General features: G+C 36.5%; 1 protein-coding gene across 17 annotated transcripts in view; it reads right to left on the reverse strand.

The window, feature by feature from the left end:
- The window catches only part of Cacnb2 (calcium voltage-gated channel auxiliary subunit beta 2), a 345042-nt gene that overhangs the window by 16790 nt on the left and 308267 nt on the right, over nt 1-19985 (reverse strand). For 9 of the 17 annotated variants that reach the window (XM_074056559.1, XM_074056558.1, XM_074056560.1 and 6 more), the window contains 6 exons: nt 19543-19665; nt 17660-17796; nt 15052-15128; nt 9008-9141; nt 5245-5325; nt 4713-4771 (listed from right to left, as the gene is read on the reverse strand). In XM_074056559.1, the coding sequence (XP_073912660.1) occupies nt 4713-4771; nt 5245-5325; nt 9008-9141; nt 15052-15128; nt 17660-17796; nt 19543-19665 (611 nt within the window). Of the gene's footprint in view, nt 1-4712; nt 4772-5244; nt 5326-8326; nt 8389-8844; nt 8865-9007; nt 9142-15051; nt 15129-17659; nt 17797-19542; nt 19666-19985 lie in introns of those variants that run through there. The other 8 variants (XM_074056563.1, XM_074056562.1, XM_074056568.1 and 5 more) reach the window with 3 other exon arrangements.

Raw genomic sequence — 19985 nt, forward strand, 5'->3', positions numbered from 1 at the left:
GGTCAGCCTGGCCCAAAAGACCAAAAATCGTATGATCTCCCTCATATGTGGACATTAGATCAAGGGCAAACACAACAATGGGATTGGACTTTGAGCACATGATAAAAGCGAGAGCACACAAGTAAGGGGTGAGGATAGGTAAGACACCTAAAAAATTAGCTAGCATTTGTTGCCCTTAACACAGAGAAACTAAAGCAGATACCTTAAAAGCAACTGAGGCCAATAGAAGAAAGGGACCAGGAACTAGAGAAAAGGTTAGATCAAAAAGAATTAATCTAGAAGGTAACACACACGCACAGGAAATCAATGTGAGTCAATGCCCTGTACAGCTATCCTTATCTCAACCAGCAAAAACCCTTGTTCCTTCCTATTACTGCTTATACTCTCTCTACAACAAAATTAGAAATAAGGGCAAAATAGTTTCTGCTGGGTATTGAGGGGGTGGGGGGGAGAGGGAGGGGGCGGAGTGGGTGGTAAGGGAGGGGGTGGGGGCAGGGGGAGAAATGACCCAAGCATTGTATGCACATATGAATAATAAAAGAAAAAAAAATAAACCATAAGTAAATGGGAAGGTTGATTAAAGACACTTAGAAATTTGCTTAAATTTCTCTATATTTGTAATGAATTCAGCCCCTGATTCTCCCTCAGCTGACATGCATTTATCTGGATGTCTCTCAACTTTAACTGCTGGAAGATTAGAGAATGAGACATGTGCAGGTGTATGCACAGGAGAGAATGGAAGAATATGCTTGAAAGGGCAATATTCTTCATGTTAGGATGTCAATAGATGATGCTTAACAATGAAAACTCAAGTAGCAAGCACTTTAAAAGGCAATCAGGAAATACCAAAAGATATAGATGAATCAGTCAAAAGTGACTACTCTGCAAATCAGGGTGTTTTCATTCTTTTTGATGTACAGTTCCATGAGTTTGTACCAATTCAGAGAATTCTATATTCACTGTCACATTCATAATATAGAATTTTCCCATCACCCCCACAATTCCCTTGTGTTGCCTCCTTGTGGTCAACCCTCCCGCCTGCCCCTTGCCATGGCAACCTGGAGCTTCTAACTGCCCCGTACAGTTTTTCCTTTTCCACAATATCATATAAATGGAATCATATGTATGTAGCCTTTTGAGTTAAAACTTCTTTTACTTTGCATAATAGATGTGAGATTCGTCCATGTTGTATATCCCAACAGTTCATTCCTTTTTATTGTGGAGCTGCTGGTTTTTTTTTTTAATAACTCTTTAGCATTTATAAAACACCAACCTGGGCTAGGGGCTTAGTGGTAGAGCTTGCCTACCTTCTATTTGGGGCCCTGGGTTTGATCCCTGACACACACACAAAAAAGGCAACAGTCAGGAAAGAAACACTAAACCCAATTTTAAAATAATCATTTAATTATTTCACAATGCATTAATAAGTGAGATCAGGCTAAAGCCTCCAAGCCCCAGCCCAGTGATTATTTTAAATGCCTTTGTGTACTCAGGAGTGGGTGGGTATGGCATGGTTGGGCTAAGCCATCTGGGAAGCTCTGGCTCTAACTCAGGTAACAGAATTTCCCTTAGATTGATCACCAGCATGGCTGCTGAGTGAGTCACCAAGTGTATGGAACATCTACTGTGTGTCAATCACTGTTTACCTGTGAATCCTGGGTGGTGCTGGTGCCTGTGTCTGTAGCCCTACCTCCTCAGGAGGCTGAAGTGAAAGAGTTCCTTGAGCTTAGGAGTTAGAATCCAGTTTGGTCAGTATAGTGAGACCCCCCTCTCCAAAAACAAAAAAGAAAGACTAGGGCACAGCTTAAATGGTAGAGGGGCTGCCAAGCCCAGCAAACACAAGGTGATGAGTTCAAACCCCAAAACTGCAAGAACAAAAAAGGGGGGAGGATGCTTCTTTGGAACTTAAACTTCAGAAAATGAAGAGAAGCAGACTGATGTTAGATATGACTAGTGCCATTAAAAAGTAATTCAGGATAATGAGGATAAAGACAGGAGTGCTGTGGAGGGTATGACTTTGGTGCTCAGAGATGACCACTCAGATAAGGTGATGACATATGTCAGAGACTAGAAGAAACAAAGGGAACAAGCCATATGGATATTACAGAATGGAGGTCTGGGCAGAGGGAAGGACTAGGCATTGTATCATTACAGATAAGTGGGTCCCAATCACTACTGATGACCAGAGATCAAGTTATAAGCCTCTAAAAGGTCATCAGGAGACAGCTGCTCTGTGATGAGGACTGTCCTGGGAATACAGTGACACAATTATATTGCTCAGCAAGGCTTCTGCTGGCCTGCTAATGTGATTAGCTTTGTAGGCTAAATGAAGGTGGCCATCATTTCAACTCTTCAAGTTCTGCTTGAGAACTGTCATTATTTTGGTACTTGGGAATCCACCTATCCTATGAAGCATACCTATCCTATGAGCAAAATTCCTGGGGACAGTTCAGTTTTGAGTAGTGGTTCTCAACCCTCAAAGTATCTCGAAATTACCATATAAGCTTTACAGTTTCAGATGCCCATATCCTGCCCTATAGATCTTATTAAGGCAAGGGTGGGATACAGGCCCTTGAATTTCTTTTTACATGCTTCAGTTGATTCATATGTGCAGCCAGGGTAGAACACCACCAGTTTCAAAGACATTTTCTCACATCTAAGTAAATTTCCTATACCGGAAAACAGCTATGTGATGTGATCTTTCCTAGGATTATGGATTTCCAGTAAGATTCTGTCAACAGTGTATAATATCCCTATGACAATTCAGTACGCATTCCAAATATTTCACTGCTGATAGCTGACATTTGCAAAGTCACTGGGGAAGAAAAGTGAATTTATCCCAAATGGTAGCTTTTCTTCTTGCTTATGATTTTCTTGTGTATTTACCTATCATTGTCCCACAAGGTAAATCTGAAGATTGTGTTGTTTACATGACAGCCGGTTAAGGTAGAACCAATTTTAACTGGGCTAGCACTACTCTTGCACACAACACAAAGAGGGCCATGACTGATCATCCTGTCTTTGCCTGACACACTTAACCTATTTAATAATCAGAATAGTAGTTCTGACAACTCTCCAGGTTCCAACAAGTAAACTTAACTGGGTTTCAGAAAAAGAATAGTAATTCCTGATTATCCAGAAACTTTTTAACATCAACATTTCCTTTCATAATTTCTCCCTTGTGGGTTTAAATTTTTTAAATAAATTTGTTCAATAGATCATGTATAGCCACATACCTGAGGCTTTGGATGATTTCTCTGTTACTGTCTTGTCTTGCCAAAAGCAAAGACATTTAATGATATAGTTACCTTGGATATGTTGCCATGGGTAAAAAACAAAACAAAACAAAGGTCTAATTTTTATATGTCTTTCTGTTGTATTCTACCTTATGGATTTTTACTTCCTTTTAGGACCTTTAGTTGATGATATCAGAACTAGAGTCTTGAACTCTAGCTCTCTGAATCAAGATGTGCCAAGGAAGGTCCATTAGTAATAGCTTGTGGAAAAAAATGCAGACCAGAAACAATAAACTGATCCAACATTCAGATGTAAATGAAATCAATCTGGATGGCTGATACCATAGAACACGGGTCCAAGATATTTGCTCTGGCAGAAATCTCTTGTAAATTCAGAATGTGCTCAGGTTTAAATAGAAATGTTTAAGTCAGGAAATTCCATCCCATTTTCCCGTCTTTTGACATTTAAAAAAGGGAAGTGGGTTAACTCACTCTTGGACAGCATAGTGCCTATTCTAAAAGAATTTTAAGGTATATAGATAATTCTAAATTGTGATGAATGACAGAGCCAAGAGTAAGGCGGTAAAAGTTAAATTAGGTATGCCTTTTATACTTGGCCAGTCAAAATCTGTATTTCCTGGCACAAACTAAAAAATATTTCATGAAGTCATAGAATATTTAAAAAATCTACTTAGCATTTGGTTAGGTAGACCTTGAATACACAGTCTTTTTGAACCCTGAAACATAGTTTCTGTTTTCTGCTTTCTCTTCCTGTCAGTTCTTTGCTTGATCCCTTACTAACAGCTTTGTCCTGCTCTAAGTCTCCCTCCCTACTTTTTTCTCAGAAATAGTACTAGGGGTGGGTATGGTGAAAAACAAACTACTGAAACCTACAGATACTATCTATTGTACTTATATTTTTAGCATGAAGAAAGAAAGGAATGTGGAGATGAGAGGCACCAAATTTATCATGTTCGAAATTCAGAAATATACACTTTTCCTATATGTTCCTAATAATCTGTTCTTAGTTTAAATATTGAGGTTTTCATTTTGGACTCGGGTCTTTGATATTTCAGGAGCCAGCTTAACTTTTACTACACCACTTATTGATTATTTGATTCAAGGGCACCTTTCAACAGACTCCCAAGGTCCTTGTCAGTTTGGGCTCCTCTCAATGCCTGACACATAGAATATACCCAATACAGATTTGCTTAGGTAAGTTGGAAAAGGGGGAGAGTTAGACTAATCAGCAGGCCTGGAGCCAAATTTAGCTTATGGACACAGGTGCAGGAGCTTGAGGATGTACAAAGGAAACTGACAAGCATATTAGATTGGGTTGTCCTCAGTGAGACTTATTTCCTATCACCTTAGAGATGTCAGAAAGTAGTTTTCCCTTGGGATCACTTTGCCTGTCCTGTTAGAGTCTGGTCATCTTCATGACAAAATGCATAAAACCAAGTATTCTGGAATACTCACCTCCCTTCAAATCTGTGTTTTAAAAAATCAAACAATGCTTTCTGCATCATATCTGTGACCTGAAATTGAGTAATCAAAAAATTAAAATATAAAAATATTAACTGTGATAAAATTATCAACACTTAGAATATACCGATTTTACTTCTCTTTGGAACACTTGAAAAACCTCAGCTTTGCATTTGGGAAAAGTAGCATGTGAGGTTACTTCATGTTCTGTTTCTGAGTCCAGATGAAATGAGGATTAAAAAGACAAAATCCCCCAAATTTGTGAAGTTTTAGTGATAACAAGTTATATTGCAATGCTTTCAGCCACTGTCCATTTGATATTATACCTAAACTGGGTAAGTTACAGCTAGAGCAGTCTCCAAAGCGATAATTAAGAAATCATTAAGAAACATGTATAAGAGCTTTAAAAAAAGTGTTTTGCTGCATGAGCTCTAAGTTGGAATTCAAGAGTTAGGAGTGAGCGGCAGAGTCACGGGCACTTCATACTGGAAGAAGGTCGAGTGCACTACAGAGGACAGTCACTCACCTCATACCCCTTCAGAGAAGGGCCCACCAGAACCACTGGTCGCATAGAAGGTACTACATCATAAGGAGGAGTGTGCTCTGTCTGCAGAGAGAGGAGACAGTTTCAAACATCTCATAGGCATGGGCACTGAAATATTTTGTGTTTAATAAGGTACTTTCTTCTGAACTCTGTAATATATGAGGCATTGACTTTCCAGGCTTTTACATTTTTTCCTTTAAATTTTTTGCCTCTTTTCTAAATAAACCCAACCAAAGCTTGGTGGGTTTATTTTCCTAAAGTTTCAGAATGAACGGTTGATAGTTTTCTTGCTCTTCTCAAGAAATGCTATTGTTTTATTTGTTCCAAAAGCAGGAAGTGCTGCTTTTGAACAAAAACTACTTGGTGCAACAAACAGAAACATGCCTCATGCAGAATAGGTACTTTAGGCTCAACTAGAAGTTAATATTGCTTCTGATCCATTTGAATTTTCTGAAGAGTTGAAATGATCAGAACTAAAGTGGTTAATTATGGAAGAAACAGTCTATTACCTTTGCATCTTAGATGTTTGTCTTACCTGCATAAAACCTAATCTCAAAATATTGTGACTCTCAATAACAAATTCTTGAAAATTCCATTTAAATTGGTATGCATGCTTATTCCAATAAATAGTAATCTGTTTATAGCACAATGGTTTAATGCTTTTGGATTTGGTTTCTATATGTTGGCATTTGATTTCTACATCTTGGTTGCTATACAATAGCAAATCGAAAGGTTTATGTATCTTGGAAGGAAGGTGATTAATGTGTGATAATATATTTACCCATGCTTCAGTGACCTCAAAATGTTCGTTGTCAACTTGCATATCTAATATGTTTCTAAAATCTAATTTAGCTAATGTTTCCTTTACATAACTAATTCATGCCATTCTGCAGTGATGTAGTTCTTTTTTGGAAGAGCAAAGAAGGAGCTAAATTTTGTTGCAGTCTCTAAAACTATCAATATTTTTCAGCCTAATTGCTTCAGATAAATTTTTTCAGAAAATTAGATAACACCCAACTTGTTTGATTATATTCAAACTGGCTTTTTTGATAACAGAAAATATTAAATTGACCCAGAAATAAACTTGTATGTAAAAGAGCAATAGATGTGGCTCTAAACACTGGGATAAGCACATTGCTTTTATAATTCTTTAGCAGTATAAAACTCTTTCTAATTCTTTCTTCATCAAGAAGGAATATGTGAAAAAATATCTTAAGAAACACATGCACCAAAAGAATAATTTAAGCTATTTTCAGAAGTTGATAAACTGATACACAGTGTGAATGTAATTTTTGCATCAGCCTGTTATTCAAAAACATTTTATTTTTGCTTAAAATTGTCAGTTTCAAACTTTCTGGCTTCATTTGAATTTAAGTGACGTATGGGGGGAATTAAAAAGCCTTTGAAATTCAAAAGCTTCCATCTGTGATTTTACCAATAGTTGTAGACAATATAATCTGAGGGAAGAAAAATGTTACCATGACTGTGCTGTCACATTTTACTGCTTAAAATTTTCTTAGCACTCAAAATAATTTTCATAGACACAATAAAGGTAAAATACATTTTTGAACAAAAAAAAAGCAAGACAAACATAATACAGTGACAGCACAAATGCCACACAAGCACCACTCTAAAAGCAATCTAAAACACAGAAAACAATCTCATCACTGAATCTCAGGTTCTTTCTTTCTGTTCTGAATTCTACGTTGAAGCTTACCACATAATCAAGAATATAATAAGAATGAATACCAGTGCCGAAGGCATCAGAAGCATTTATTAAGTTCTTACATTTCATACCACCTGGGATCATACTAGAAATGTCTGGAAACTAAGTCCTTATAACTCTGCAGTATAAGAACACCTTTTCCACCATTATAATTAGGAATATAAATTGCATGCATTTTAGTAACCTCTACCAAGAAATTTTATTTCAAGTCTTAAATGGCCCAGTATTTGATAAGTCTTTGATTCCTTTGATATGTGACTGCCAACTAGCAAAGGGTTACACCCATGCTGGTAAATCAATCAGCTTCTTAATAGGGGTAGCTACAGAAATTACCTTATTTGATGGAATATTGGTACTTTGTGCCCTATTGATAATGACAACATTGTCTTTATCTACTCTTTCCAGCTAATCCTATTTTGTTTGAATTATTTAGCAGAAAAATTATGATAAACATTTCTAAAGTTTTGAAATTTAAGGGTGAGCAAACTTCAAAACACTGTGTTGACTAAGATGGATTTAGTCGATATTCCTGCCCTGTAAAGTCCAGAGTGGCTAAGCAATGCTGATTTCTAAACTTCTACACTATGAGCACTGCTAGTCACTTGGGTGTAAGCTTTAGCTATGAAGAGAAGGTAGGATCAAAGAGATGGACCCACCATTGTGGATGAATACCAAGTTGGGGCTTTCAGGTGTTACACAAAAATCCAGATGTTGTTTTAAGTTTGTCTAGAGTGCTGAGTTCTTTCCTTTTTTAAAGTAATCATAACAAATATGTAAATATATGTATATATATGTGTGTATATATGTATGAAAGTTTGTGGTTTAGTATCTGACAGCTTATTAATGACTTTAGAGTTCTTCTACATAGCAAAATAGTTGTTTCCTGAGGAAAACAGTTCAGTATGTTGAAAGTCTGGGGCAGAGAGTAGACTTTATTTCATATATGTGTGTCGGAGTGTACCCATGGTTGTGCCATACCTGGTGGCAGTAGGAAGTATAAGTCTAAAAGACAGCATAGTAGCTGTGGAAAGTGGGATGTAAAAGAAGGGGGGAAAATAGAATTTGGGAGGGCATGGTCCTTTAAAAATAATACTTTGAAGCTACAAAACATGCTGAGAGGAAACAGAATATCTGGAATAAAGACAGCTCAGGAATTCCTTGCAGTTTCCAGTCAGGAGACAAGTAGCGTCAGGGTGTAGCATCTTGGTTGGCCAATGGCAAAGGCTCTATGTGTGGCCACCAGCCCCATTGTCCAACAGGTGAGATGCTGAGATCTGACTGATGGAGAAGGCAAGAACATTGGGAGAGTATTTATATATGACAATAGGAAAAACTCACAGTAAACCGCCAAAACAAGCCTGCAGTTTTCCACTGGTCTTGTTCATCTGCAGATTTTGCACCTAGTGGATTAGAAGTTTAAATACTGACTAAATTAAAAATTGAATAATCTTTTTTTTAGTACAAGCTATGTATTTGGATATCATAAATCAGAATCTAATAACTGTTTTAATATGCTTGATTATAAGTTAAATTTCTGGAAAAAAGAAAGACAAAGACAGACAGTATAAGCATGCACAATTGAGGTGCATTATATGGAGTTGTCAGTGTTGGACATCCTTGAATGTTTACACAAATTCCCTTGGTGGTAGATACCATTCCATCAAAAAGGATAAGTACTGTAATGATGTTTTAACAGGTCACTCACTGAATTTAGTTGATTTGAAATGCTTGGACTCAATTAGCTGTTGATAAATTATTTTCTTAGGACAGAAATGACTGCATTTAATAAAACTGTGGGAATTAATGCTAATGATGCCAGTGGCAGGATACACACACTTATGTCAATGTACACTTACCGATTTCTGCTTCTGCTTAGCTACAGCAGCATGGAAAAGAAACAAAGAATAACAGAGCATGCATGTTATTGCTTATCAAAGGACACAGACAGTCAACAGGACTAGAAATGTGACGCAGTGCAGTTGAGCAGGTGGACAATGGGAGCTGGGAAGTTCATGTTACCTTCTTAAAGAAGGGCATTCTTTTCTCTTTGGAGTGGGGTGACGTTACACTGTTTGCACTGGGTTTAGGGGAGCGGTGGTTTGCTGGAATATCATTTTCTTCTGCATCTAAGCCAGTAGCATCTATGTCTATAGCTATATACAGACAAACAATTCAAAAATCAGGTGGACAGGAGAGGAAAAACAGGTTACAAAAAAAAAATAAAATGAAAGCAAATAAACTAGCCACTGTAAACAATCTATCATGAGTGCTCAATAAGGTACACACAGAAAGTAAAATTTAAAGGTACAGCATGTTAAGAATGCAATGTGGTCAAATCTAAGAAAGCTGAAAGCTGCTTGCTTGAGGAAATCAGTTTCATGTTAGGTCTCATGAATATTTTTAGAGAAATATTTTTAATTTGTAGTTTTATATATAATGTTGATATTCTCCATATCAACTGTATAAATTACAGAATATTTGACTTTACTTAGTACAGTATCTTAGTCCAGCTTTCAATAAAAGGCAACTACATTGAAAACATTTAACAAGATATATCCAAAAGGCTCACTAAAATTGCAACAAGCATTTGAGGGAAAGAGGAACAAGCATTTGAAGAAAAAGCCCTCAATCCAGGCAGCACAAAGGAGCCATCCACCAAGCTCACAAACCTCACAGAGGGTTCAAGGATGGACAGGATTAAAATGATTTCAAGATGACATGTACACTCTTAGGCCTGAATGAAGATTAATTGGACAACAATGAATCTAATGATATCCAAATAAAATCTGTCTACTAAAACAATGTAACAATAAAATCTGATGACTTATTAAGCTACTGGAGGTAACACAGAGGCAGAGTGGAAGGGCACAAAGACCCAAGAGAATATGCCACTGGTTTCCTCATCTGTAAAATGAAGGTTTCAGGTTCGTTGCTCAATAAGCTTTCACTTTTGAAATCTTTCATCCTGCAAATATAGCTCTTAAAAAGTGTTAAATAGAAAAGAATCATAATTTCATTTTGGAATTAATACATTGATTCTGCATGTGATTTCTGTAAAATGTTATCAACTGTAGGATCAGAGATGAAATTTTCTTTATATTTTCAAGATCAACTTAAGTTGTCTTACTTTTAAGATTTAGAAGTTGAACTCATAGTTTAAGGGATGTGTTCTTGGCAAAAACTCAGCAAAGCCAGGACTCAGAACCTTTTTCTCCTGCCTTAGAGAGTTCACACTCATCCCCATACCGTGCTACCCTCCAGGTAAAGTCCTTTCTCAAACTGGGTGCACTCTTTCAGTTTCCTTTGCTTCCCCAATGGGATCATGTCCTTGTCAGGATTCAGGAGGATATAATAGAGTTGAGCTTGGTAGGAAATTACTTGAGAGTCAAGATTAGGTCAAGGAGAAGAAAACAAAATTTACTCACCCAAGGAAGCATCATATTAAACATACTAGGTTTCTAACAAAACACACAGTACATTCAGATTTAAGGAATGCACAACCATTTGGAATAACAGTTTAATGTTGCAATACAGCTGATATGGTGCTCATATCAGCCTCTGTCTTTCCAAAGGCGAGATTATTTGATAAGCATCACATTATTCTTCAGTTTTGCAGTAGGATATTAGAAATCTTGGCCTTTTGAAAATGAGGATCTCATATTTCATTGTTCTTTTTCATTTGATTAGTTTGAAAAGCTGTGAAGGATTGAATACCCGGCATCGTTTGCGTATTATTGCAAATATCAGCTTTGGCTTGCATAGTAGATGAGGTATGATTCTCTACCAAGTGAAAGTAACCATGGACTTAATGAATTCCAAGCATTTAGAAAGGGTTACCTGATAAACATGTCTTCTCGTTGCTCCATCTGTGCACTCTGATGAGCCAAAACATTTGGTGTGCACCATAAAAGATGTGCAGAGGTGTGAACCTACATGGGCTTTTATACTACACAATAGCGTCTTTGCTATATAGGCAAGTTTCCTTTTGGGGCTTATTAAATGACACTTTTAACCTGAGAAAAGTCTGAGAGTGGTTAGCACCTTCCCAGATATGAAGGAGAGAATCTGTGTTGCTGTTTTCTTATTTCTGTAATAGTTCTTAACTAACCTCAAATGTGTTTCCCCACTGCTGGGTAAATGCCCACATATTTTATCCTCTTCATCTTTATGGGGCTTGTGAAAGTCACATTCATGGAACAGGTTCCCTGTGAGAGATTTTCTGAAACTGAGGCTATTCAGTTTTCTGAAACTGAGGATACAGGATTCTGACGGATAGTAGTTTGTGAATTGGATTTTATGACTTGTCCATTTAATCTTTCTGCTGTGATAGAGATGAATTTGTTTGAAAAGGAAGAGTAGAAGTCCATAAAAAAATAGAAATGCGTAAATGTTTGGCTGTGACATTGTTGTCCAAATGTTTGGCTGCCCATACATACAGCCTGAGACTGGGATTTAATTTACACACACACACACTTTTTTTTTCTGATACTGGGGATTGAATTCAAGGTCTCCCACTTGCTAAGCAAGCAGTCTAGCACATTGAGCCACACCTCTCAGTCCTTTTGTTTTTAGTTTGTTCTTCAAATAAAGTCTTATGAGTTTTTTTGCCAGGGCTGGCCCTAGACTTTAATCCTCTTACCTCAGTTCACAACTGGGATTACAGCTGTGAACTACCATGCATGGCCCAATTTATCTGTGTTTTGACACAAGGACTCAAACTCACAAACTGATAGCTCCCAAGTTCTCACTTTTGGTTAACTTAAGTCTAAAAGCATATGTGTTCACTCTGAAACACTAAGAATTCTAAAATATATGTTTACTTTCAGAACACATTAAAGAAACAAGTTTTTCAACTCTTTTCAGGGTTCTATACACTTTATTCTCTGGATTTCTTTTTACTTGTTTTGTTTTTTGTTTTGAGGCAGGGTCTTGCTTGGTAGTCTAGACTGGCCTTCAACTTGAGATTCTTTGCCTCCCGAGTACTGGAATTACAGACACTGTACACCCTGGCAGAGTTCTATGGACTTTATTCAACTTAGCTGGTTTTCCTTTTACTGAGACATGTTACTCCTTTTTGATTCATACATGTATTTCTATACCTTGGAAAACATTAGTATTTATTTGAGAAAAGTACTTCCATATATTTGCAAACAGTTTTTTCATTCTTCCTCACTAGCATATTTGTTTATATAGAGAACCTTAGGAATATTTCTTGAAATTTAAATTTTAGTTTAATCTTAGAGCTTAGGTCAAAGCAAAGTTCAGAGATGAAGTGCATACATGTGTGTGTAGGTGTGTTGTATAGGTGTGAAGTGGAAATTATTTCCGGGCTAGCAATGGGTAAGGGGAATTATAGGTAGGGCCTCTGGGAAACAAAAAGATGTTTTTTTTTTTTGTTTTTTTTTTTTTTTTTTTTTTTTCATTTTTCTTTTATTATTCATATGTGCATACAAGGCTTGGTTTATTTCTCCCCCCTGCCCCCACCCCCTCCCTTACCACCCACTCCACCCCCTCCCGCTCCCCCCCTCAATACCCAGCAGAAACTATTTTGCCCTTATCTCTAATTTTGTTGTAGAGAGAGTGTAAGCAATAATAGGAAGGAACAAGGGGTTTTGCTGGTTGAGATAAGGATAGCTATACAGGGCATTGACTCACATTGATTTCCTGTGTGTGGGTGTTACCTTCTAGGTTAATTCTTTTTGATCTAACCTTTTCTCTAGTTCCTGGTCCCCTTTTCCTATTGGCCTCAGTTGCTTTAGGGTATCTGCTTTAGTTTCTCTGCATTAAGGGCAACAAATGCTAGCTAGTTTTTTAGGTGTCTTACCTATCCTCACCCCTCCCTTGTGTGCTCTCGCTTTTATCATGTGCTCATAGTCCAATCCCCTTGTTGTGTTTGCCCTTGATCTAATGTCCACATATGAGGGAGAACATACGATTTTTGGTCTTTTGTGCCAGGCTAACCTCACTCAGAATGATGTTCTCCAATTCCATCCATTTACCAGCGAATGATAACATTTCGTTCTTCTTCATGGCTGCATAAAATTCCATTGTGTATAGATACCACATTTTCTTAATCCATTCGTCAGTGCTGGGACATCTTGGCTGTTTCCATAACTTGGCTATTGTGAATAGTGCCGCAATAAACATGGATGTGCAGGTGCCTCTGGAGTAACAGTCTTTTGATGTTAATTGCAATCGCAAGCCAATCAACACTTGATAGGTGGGGCAGTTGTCCTAGAAAGTGGATTGGGGGAATTTTCTCTAAAGTTTTCTAAAACTTTCCTTTAGATCAGTTGGGCTGTCAATGTGAAAATTATCACAGTCTGATGTCCTTATTATACATTTTGCAATTCGTTTTATCTCCAGCCTAGTTAGTCATGAATGTTTTCTATTCTGGGTATTCAGGGACGTTATTCCAAAATCCTGTATCTGTTTAAAACTTTAGTGTGTTTAAGTCATATTTTATTACATTAAACTCTTTATGGAGCTTTAGTTATAGTAATGATAAACATATGACCACAAAATGAAAGGTTATTTTAGGTATAGACCAACTCATTCTCTAAAAATGCATATGCCTCTTTTCATTCTATTCCTCTATGGTTACAAGAAATGGAAGACTCTTACTGATTTACAGAAGCAGATGCGAGGTAGCATTTTTCTACTTTAGGAACCTAATTATAGTCCTCAGGCATCCCTGAAATAGTCTTTAAGATCTACAGGAAATGTGTAAGGGTGATATAGGAATTCCTTCAACTTCACATGTATTGAAAAAGAGCATGGCTAGGCTCCTTTCTTCTGTGCATTCAGGGAATACCTACTCCGCAATGATCAGAGAAAATAAAGCCTCACGTAGTAGCTACAAGGGCTTTGATTTTCACTTCAAGCACACATTTTACCTAACTTTGAGCAGCATAGAATTACTGCAAGTTATAAGATCATAGTTTTTAAAATAAATATGTATCCAAAACCAATTTATTTTTTATTGTGTACAGATTTTGCTCATTTAAAAAATTCTATAGTTTTCGCTAAGTCTTTTGTTTCTAAAAGCTGTCAACAGTCAGGAATTAGGTGTGATTATTAGTAATGGATGAATCCTATTGTTAAGATACAGTAGTCATAGTGCAAATAAATCCTTAATTTTTCCATAGGTGCACAATTCTTTTGGATCTCTTCATTTCTGGCTTCCTAGAAATCACACAGAGTATTTTGCTGTGATGCTGTAGCAGCCAGTCCTTACGATTTTACTCTGACTCTAAATTACATCTGCTAGCAAACTATGACACCGATCATGGGCGATCACACTAAGAAGCTTTTATGTACAGTGCTAGGTTTCACACAAAATAGCAGAGCTGCCAGAGTTAACAAATAAAGGCAGTTAAACTTGAATTTCATGTAAATTTTCAGTGTATGTCTTATCAACTTTTAGCATATGTCCTGTGAAAATATGTATCTGTACTAAAATTATTTGCTATTTGCCTAAAACTCAAATTTAACCGCATGTCCTTTATTTTATCTAGCAACTCCCAGAATGAATCCATTGCTTGGTGCAGGCAGGCAGTAGTCACTCCTCCCACAAGTGTGTTTATGGTTTTGTTGTTGTTCAATTTCTATGCATTGCATGTCTTCCAAGGCCGGCCCCTGACTGATACATCTCATGGCAGGCTAGCCACTCCATCTTCGATTCTCTGTTCCTCCCTTTTCTAAAGTTTGAATCCTACTTCTCTTTTTCTTTAACATTGAAGTCTATGCTTCACATTCCACTGTGGTAGTGGTGACATGGTGAGTACCATGGTGGGGACTAGGGATAAAAATTTACATTCATCACTTAGATTTTCTACGGCACCTAGAGTAAACACATTGACATACTTCCTTTTTCTTCTTTCCTCAAATTCAGCAAAATCTTCTCCGAATTCCTTAACTCCATAAGGGCAGTTTTATTTCTGGTACATTTCAACATTTGTGGGGAAACTGAGCCACGTGGTGTGTGTAAATTCACAAAAGTAGATAAGACTGAGAAAGCATGAAATGCAACATGTGGTGTCTAGCATTTGATGCCTACTTACCAGATGATGGAGGTGTAGATTTTCTGGAACTAGGTACTATGTCACCCAAACTGGATGATGAATTTCCTCCTGATTTACTGGAGTAAAGCAAAAATTCATATTAAATCTGACACTTTTCAGATCCTAAAACATTCATCCTCCTCAATAAATATAATTCATTGTATTTTTATTGAACTTCAAAAGGATCTTTTGTACATGGAAGCAAACAGTAATTTACCAGTGGAGATTCCTGGAGTGCTTGAAACAGTGATGTTGATAGGTTTTGTTTTTAATTTTAGTCTCTGCTTAATTTTAAAAGGCCCTAAAAGAATGGAAGAATACTAGGATAATTTTTGCAGACCTCAAGTTCTTTGACCACATTACAGCTGGCTAAACAGAAGAAATTTCCTCTGCTTTTTATTTTACATGCTCTCTGAGGAGATATATAGACCCAAACTCAGTGTTTCCTTTTTGTTTGGTTCCAGAACTATTATTAATTTGATTATTTTTAGTAAACGAAGAGAGAGTACTCAAGCTTTCATGGCAGCCTGTCAAAGAAAAATGCAGCAATACACAAGTTTGCTAACCTTTAAGACACAAGAAGAAACTTGAAAATAGAGTATGTTATGATTTAATCAGCAAACTGTAGCCAGAACATTTCTTAAGCATGATTAACATGGAGGATTAAACTTGGTTAATAATTTAAGAATGTTTTGAAGAGCATACACTTCAGAACTACCAAATTCTAAACTTTGACAGAAGATTTTTGACTGTGTCTTAGAAAATTTGGAGTTAATATTAGAACCACAGCATTTATGGTTTTAACCAGTATGCAAGAATGCTGAAAAAATATTACAAATTGGCCCATTCACATGTAAAGAAGTCAAGGAACATCTTAAAAGGGTGACATGGAATTTGGGCAATGTGACTTCACTGCTCAGTGTTTATCAGGGATGGGTCAGGGTCTAGCTGAAGGAATTTTCATCAGAGAGCAATATTTACTTAAGTAAATGTAAGTTCTATCAGTAACCAGATGGATTTTATTGCTACTATTCTATTATTTTAATGCATAAAACAAACATTAGAAACTTTTATTAAACAATTATCAGGAGTGCTCCCTATCTTTTTAAGCTTCTTGAGAGATACTTCCTTGTATTTCATAAGGGCACCAGACAGTATATAAAGTTAATAAAAAGTGGTACTTACAGAAGCAACTTCTGGTAGTTATACAAGGACACTTATTACTAAGACCAAAACATTTTTTCCAGAATATTTGTTTTATTTATAAAGTACTAAGTCTAATTTCATTTGAAGCATGGGTTTGTTTTACATTCTTTTTTAATTTTAATAGTCATAATACTACTTGAGTTGTGTAAAATTGTGACCAACATTGCTAATAACCAAAATGTTCAGGATACATATTTGTGCTTAACTTTTAATTCTATAAAAATGCCAGGTTTTAAAGCTGTGTCCCTAATTTTATTGCCTTTGATTTCTGTCAATTTTTATAATTTATCAGTTTCAGAACACTGGTAGATTCTGATTATGTCTTCAAAAAATTTTAAGCATGAGAAACTATGGAAACAAGTAAAAGTAGTTTTATATACATAGGCAAAAGCACAGGTCAAGAGATGGTACAAAAACCATCAATAAAAAGAAAGGAAAAAGTATACTGGCTCTAAGAAAAGGTAACACATTTTTTTTTAACAGTAAATTATGTTATGGGCTTGATAATTATATAATACTATTTAATGAGAAATGGGTATTCAAAACCGTAAAGCCTATTCTGTTTCATTCGGCACTTAAAAAAAATCTTGTTCACATTAAAATATTATCACTGACAAAGGTATTTGCATCATCATATAAACCACTAAGATACAAGCCAGAGAGAACAGAAATGTCGAAGGAAAAATCTTGCCTATGTCCCATCCTTTCACACGGGGAATAACCATGTCCTTGGCCTTGTCTGCCTAGGGTTCAATTTGAAATTCACTGCATGGTTGAGTAGCCCTCCTAGCGTGTCTGTTAGTGAAGGGTAAATGACATTAAGCCTACTAAGAATGCTTATTCAGACCCAGCCTACTACAGACCTCATCTAATTGCTATCTACAAAGGCAATTTTAACTTGTTTCACACTTAGTATCTCTTGCATGCATAACAGTGAACAGAACTGAAAAATGAATTTTCTCAGGTGAAAATGAAACTAACAGATGACAAGAATTGCTATTTACCATGATTTCTGAGACTATCATCTCTAAAACATCTCCCTACCATGATAGGCAGCTGAAAACACTGGGATTAGTCACCCTGGCTGCTCTGTGTCCCCGAGAATTTTCAGCAGTGGTTAATACTTCAGAATTTCCTCTGCAGTGAAGCTAGAATTTAATACTTTATGACTTTAGATATTTTCATTAATGATCATAATTAATTTTATTCTCTCTCCAATGGGATGAAAATTAGATGCTGGGGAAGAAGTTTTTTAAATGCAAGAGTTGTGATGCTAATCATAAACAATATGACCAGTCTACTTCTTAATGGATAATGAAGACTGTAGAATACAGCAAGCAACAGGACCCAAATGATGGTATAATCTGAATTATTACACAAACACTTGACATTTTTCTCATACCTGGAGTAGAATTTCCCTTGCTTGGCTCTCTGTTCATGTTGTAGCCTCATGTTTTCTAGTTTGACTGGGCTTGGAATGAATCCGATTTCACAGCCTTCTTTAACCAATCGGCCTATCCACCAGTCATTATTAAACTTCTAAACACAAAATCAAAAATATTAAAGTCAGCATGCAGAAGTTCAAATGTTTGAATCATCTTCTTCCACATTGCCTATTTTTACTGCAAAGAAATGTGCCAGTGACATTGACCTATGCCTCAAATACCAGAACTCAAGAAATCCTTGGGTTCATGGTTTTGACATAGATGAGCAAAAATATATTGGGTGTACTTGGCAGTCAGTTAAGGCTCTGTGCTTCCTTTTTTCTGATGCTGCCTTTAGGACAAGGCTGAATTCTATCACAGCTGCTGCTGAAACACTGAGCAGGACCAGCTGTTTGGGTTCAAAGATTGAACACCCTTTCCATTGGGAAGACCATTGGGAAGTAGGAAGTGTTACAGAGCTCTCTCCCTGTGCAATGAGATTAATCAGAACTACTAATAATGAAAGACAAAAACTGAAATTTACTGAAATATTTTGTGTCACAGCTAAATTTGCCTTTGTGTAAACAGTGTTATACTTATGTAATTTAGTGTTCACAGGTGACTCTCCTTTATGAGTTGACAATTTATTTCTGGCAGGTAAAATATTGATCTTGAATCTGTATAATTTGAGTCCATTTTTTCCTCAACTGAGCAAGTCTGCTCTTGAACACTTCAAAGAGAAATACTCATTGTTTTCTTTTCCATGGTAGAAAGAGATCCTCCTCTAAGTATTGGCCATCAAGAGGAGACCATGTGTTAATTTAAGTGAGATTTTAGGCACACCAGTAATTCTAAAAACTTTTTCTATCTTTCTTATGTAGTCAACATTTCACATCTCTTTCTAAAAGTCTAGAAGTTACTGAAGTGGCAGTCTCTCTTTTGTGTGTGTATGTTGTATTGAAAATTAAACCCAGGGCCTTGCACATACTAGGCAAGTGTTCTCACTTGAACCATACTCCAAGTTCCTCAAATGGTAGGGTCTTTTAATTGGCAGTCATCACCTCCTTCAATCTATAGCCTTTAGTGCATTGATAGTTAAATTTCCATATGCTTCCTATGACAGGTCATACCTAGATGAAAGTGCTTTAATTGTAAATCACTCCAGGTTCAAGACAACCTCGTGTGCATTCACTAAGAATGTTATGCAGCAGGAATTTCTGTCACTCAGTATGGTGTTCCACACAGCACAGACATTTGATACATGATGATTCCTAACAAGATTTAATTAAAGGTGAATGTTTCCAATTTACAGATTATATCATTAACAGAAAAATAAAGACTTATGGCTTGGAGGAAAAGGAATTTTCTTGATATCTGTTTCTTGCTTCATTGGCTCTAATTCCTATCATTTTGTCTTCCATAGCAGAAATTTAGCATCTAATGAGAGAAAAGGGCACTATTAGTGTGAGACTAGACATTGTCAGCCAAGGCAGGAGTCATGAATTCTAGTTATTATTAAACCTTCCCCACCCAGCTAGGCTTCAGACATTAGGAAAAACTACACCTAGTCAAAGGTTAAACATTGAAAGAGAAAGTACAGGTTAAGCAGAAAAAAGGATCATCTTTTCTAATAGTTCCCAGATTCTGGGCCACAGAGCCCAAGGGAGCCCTGAAGTTATTGCCAGAAGCCTCTGATTCTTTTCTGCTTTCAAAATGTATATTTATATCAGGAAAGGTTGAGAGTTACTGACTTAGGGTGTATATTATACAACTAAAGCTAGATGCACTGCTATTTCACAGCAGTAAATGAAGTTTCAAGGTGAAAAATCATACTGACAGAAATTGACATTTTTTTCCTTACTTCTTTAACATGCAGAAAATCTTTTGCCTCAAATGAGATGGCCATGCCTGGTACCGGAACATCATCTTCATGGGCTGCACTATAGCTGACATTTGTGCGAACTGCAAATGCAACAGGTTTTGTCTAAAGGGAAAAAAAGGAGAAAACAATCAGAAAAGATATGACAGTGTCTTTCCCTTCTTCCCCTCAAATACGAAGATGCACTAAAAAAACTGGTGTGTAACTATCCCCCCCTCATTGGTTCTTTATCACAAAACAGTTTGTTAATATTCCCAAAGCATAAAATAGCTTTTGGCTATATACCACCCATTTCTGAAATAGAAAAAGGCCACTGTTCTTTTGGAAAGCACTACAAATAATACAGGTGAAGATCAACTATTAAAATCCATGTTTATAACGTAATGGCTTGAAGCAACTGGAAATCAGGAAATATAAACATGAAT

Source organism: Castor canadensis, chromosome 15 (genome assembly GCF_047511655.1).
Source record: "Castor canadensis chromosome 15, mCasCan1.hap1v2, whole genome shotgun sequence".
Taxonomy (NCBI): Eukaryota; Metazoa; Chordata; class Mammalia; order Rodentia; family Castoridae; genus Castor; species Castor canadensis.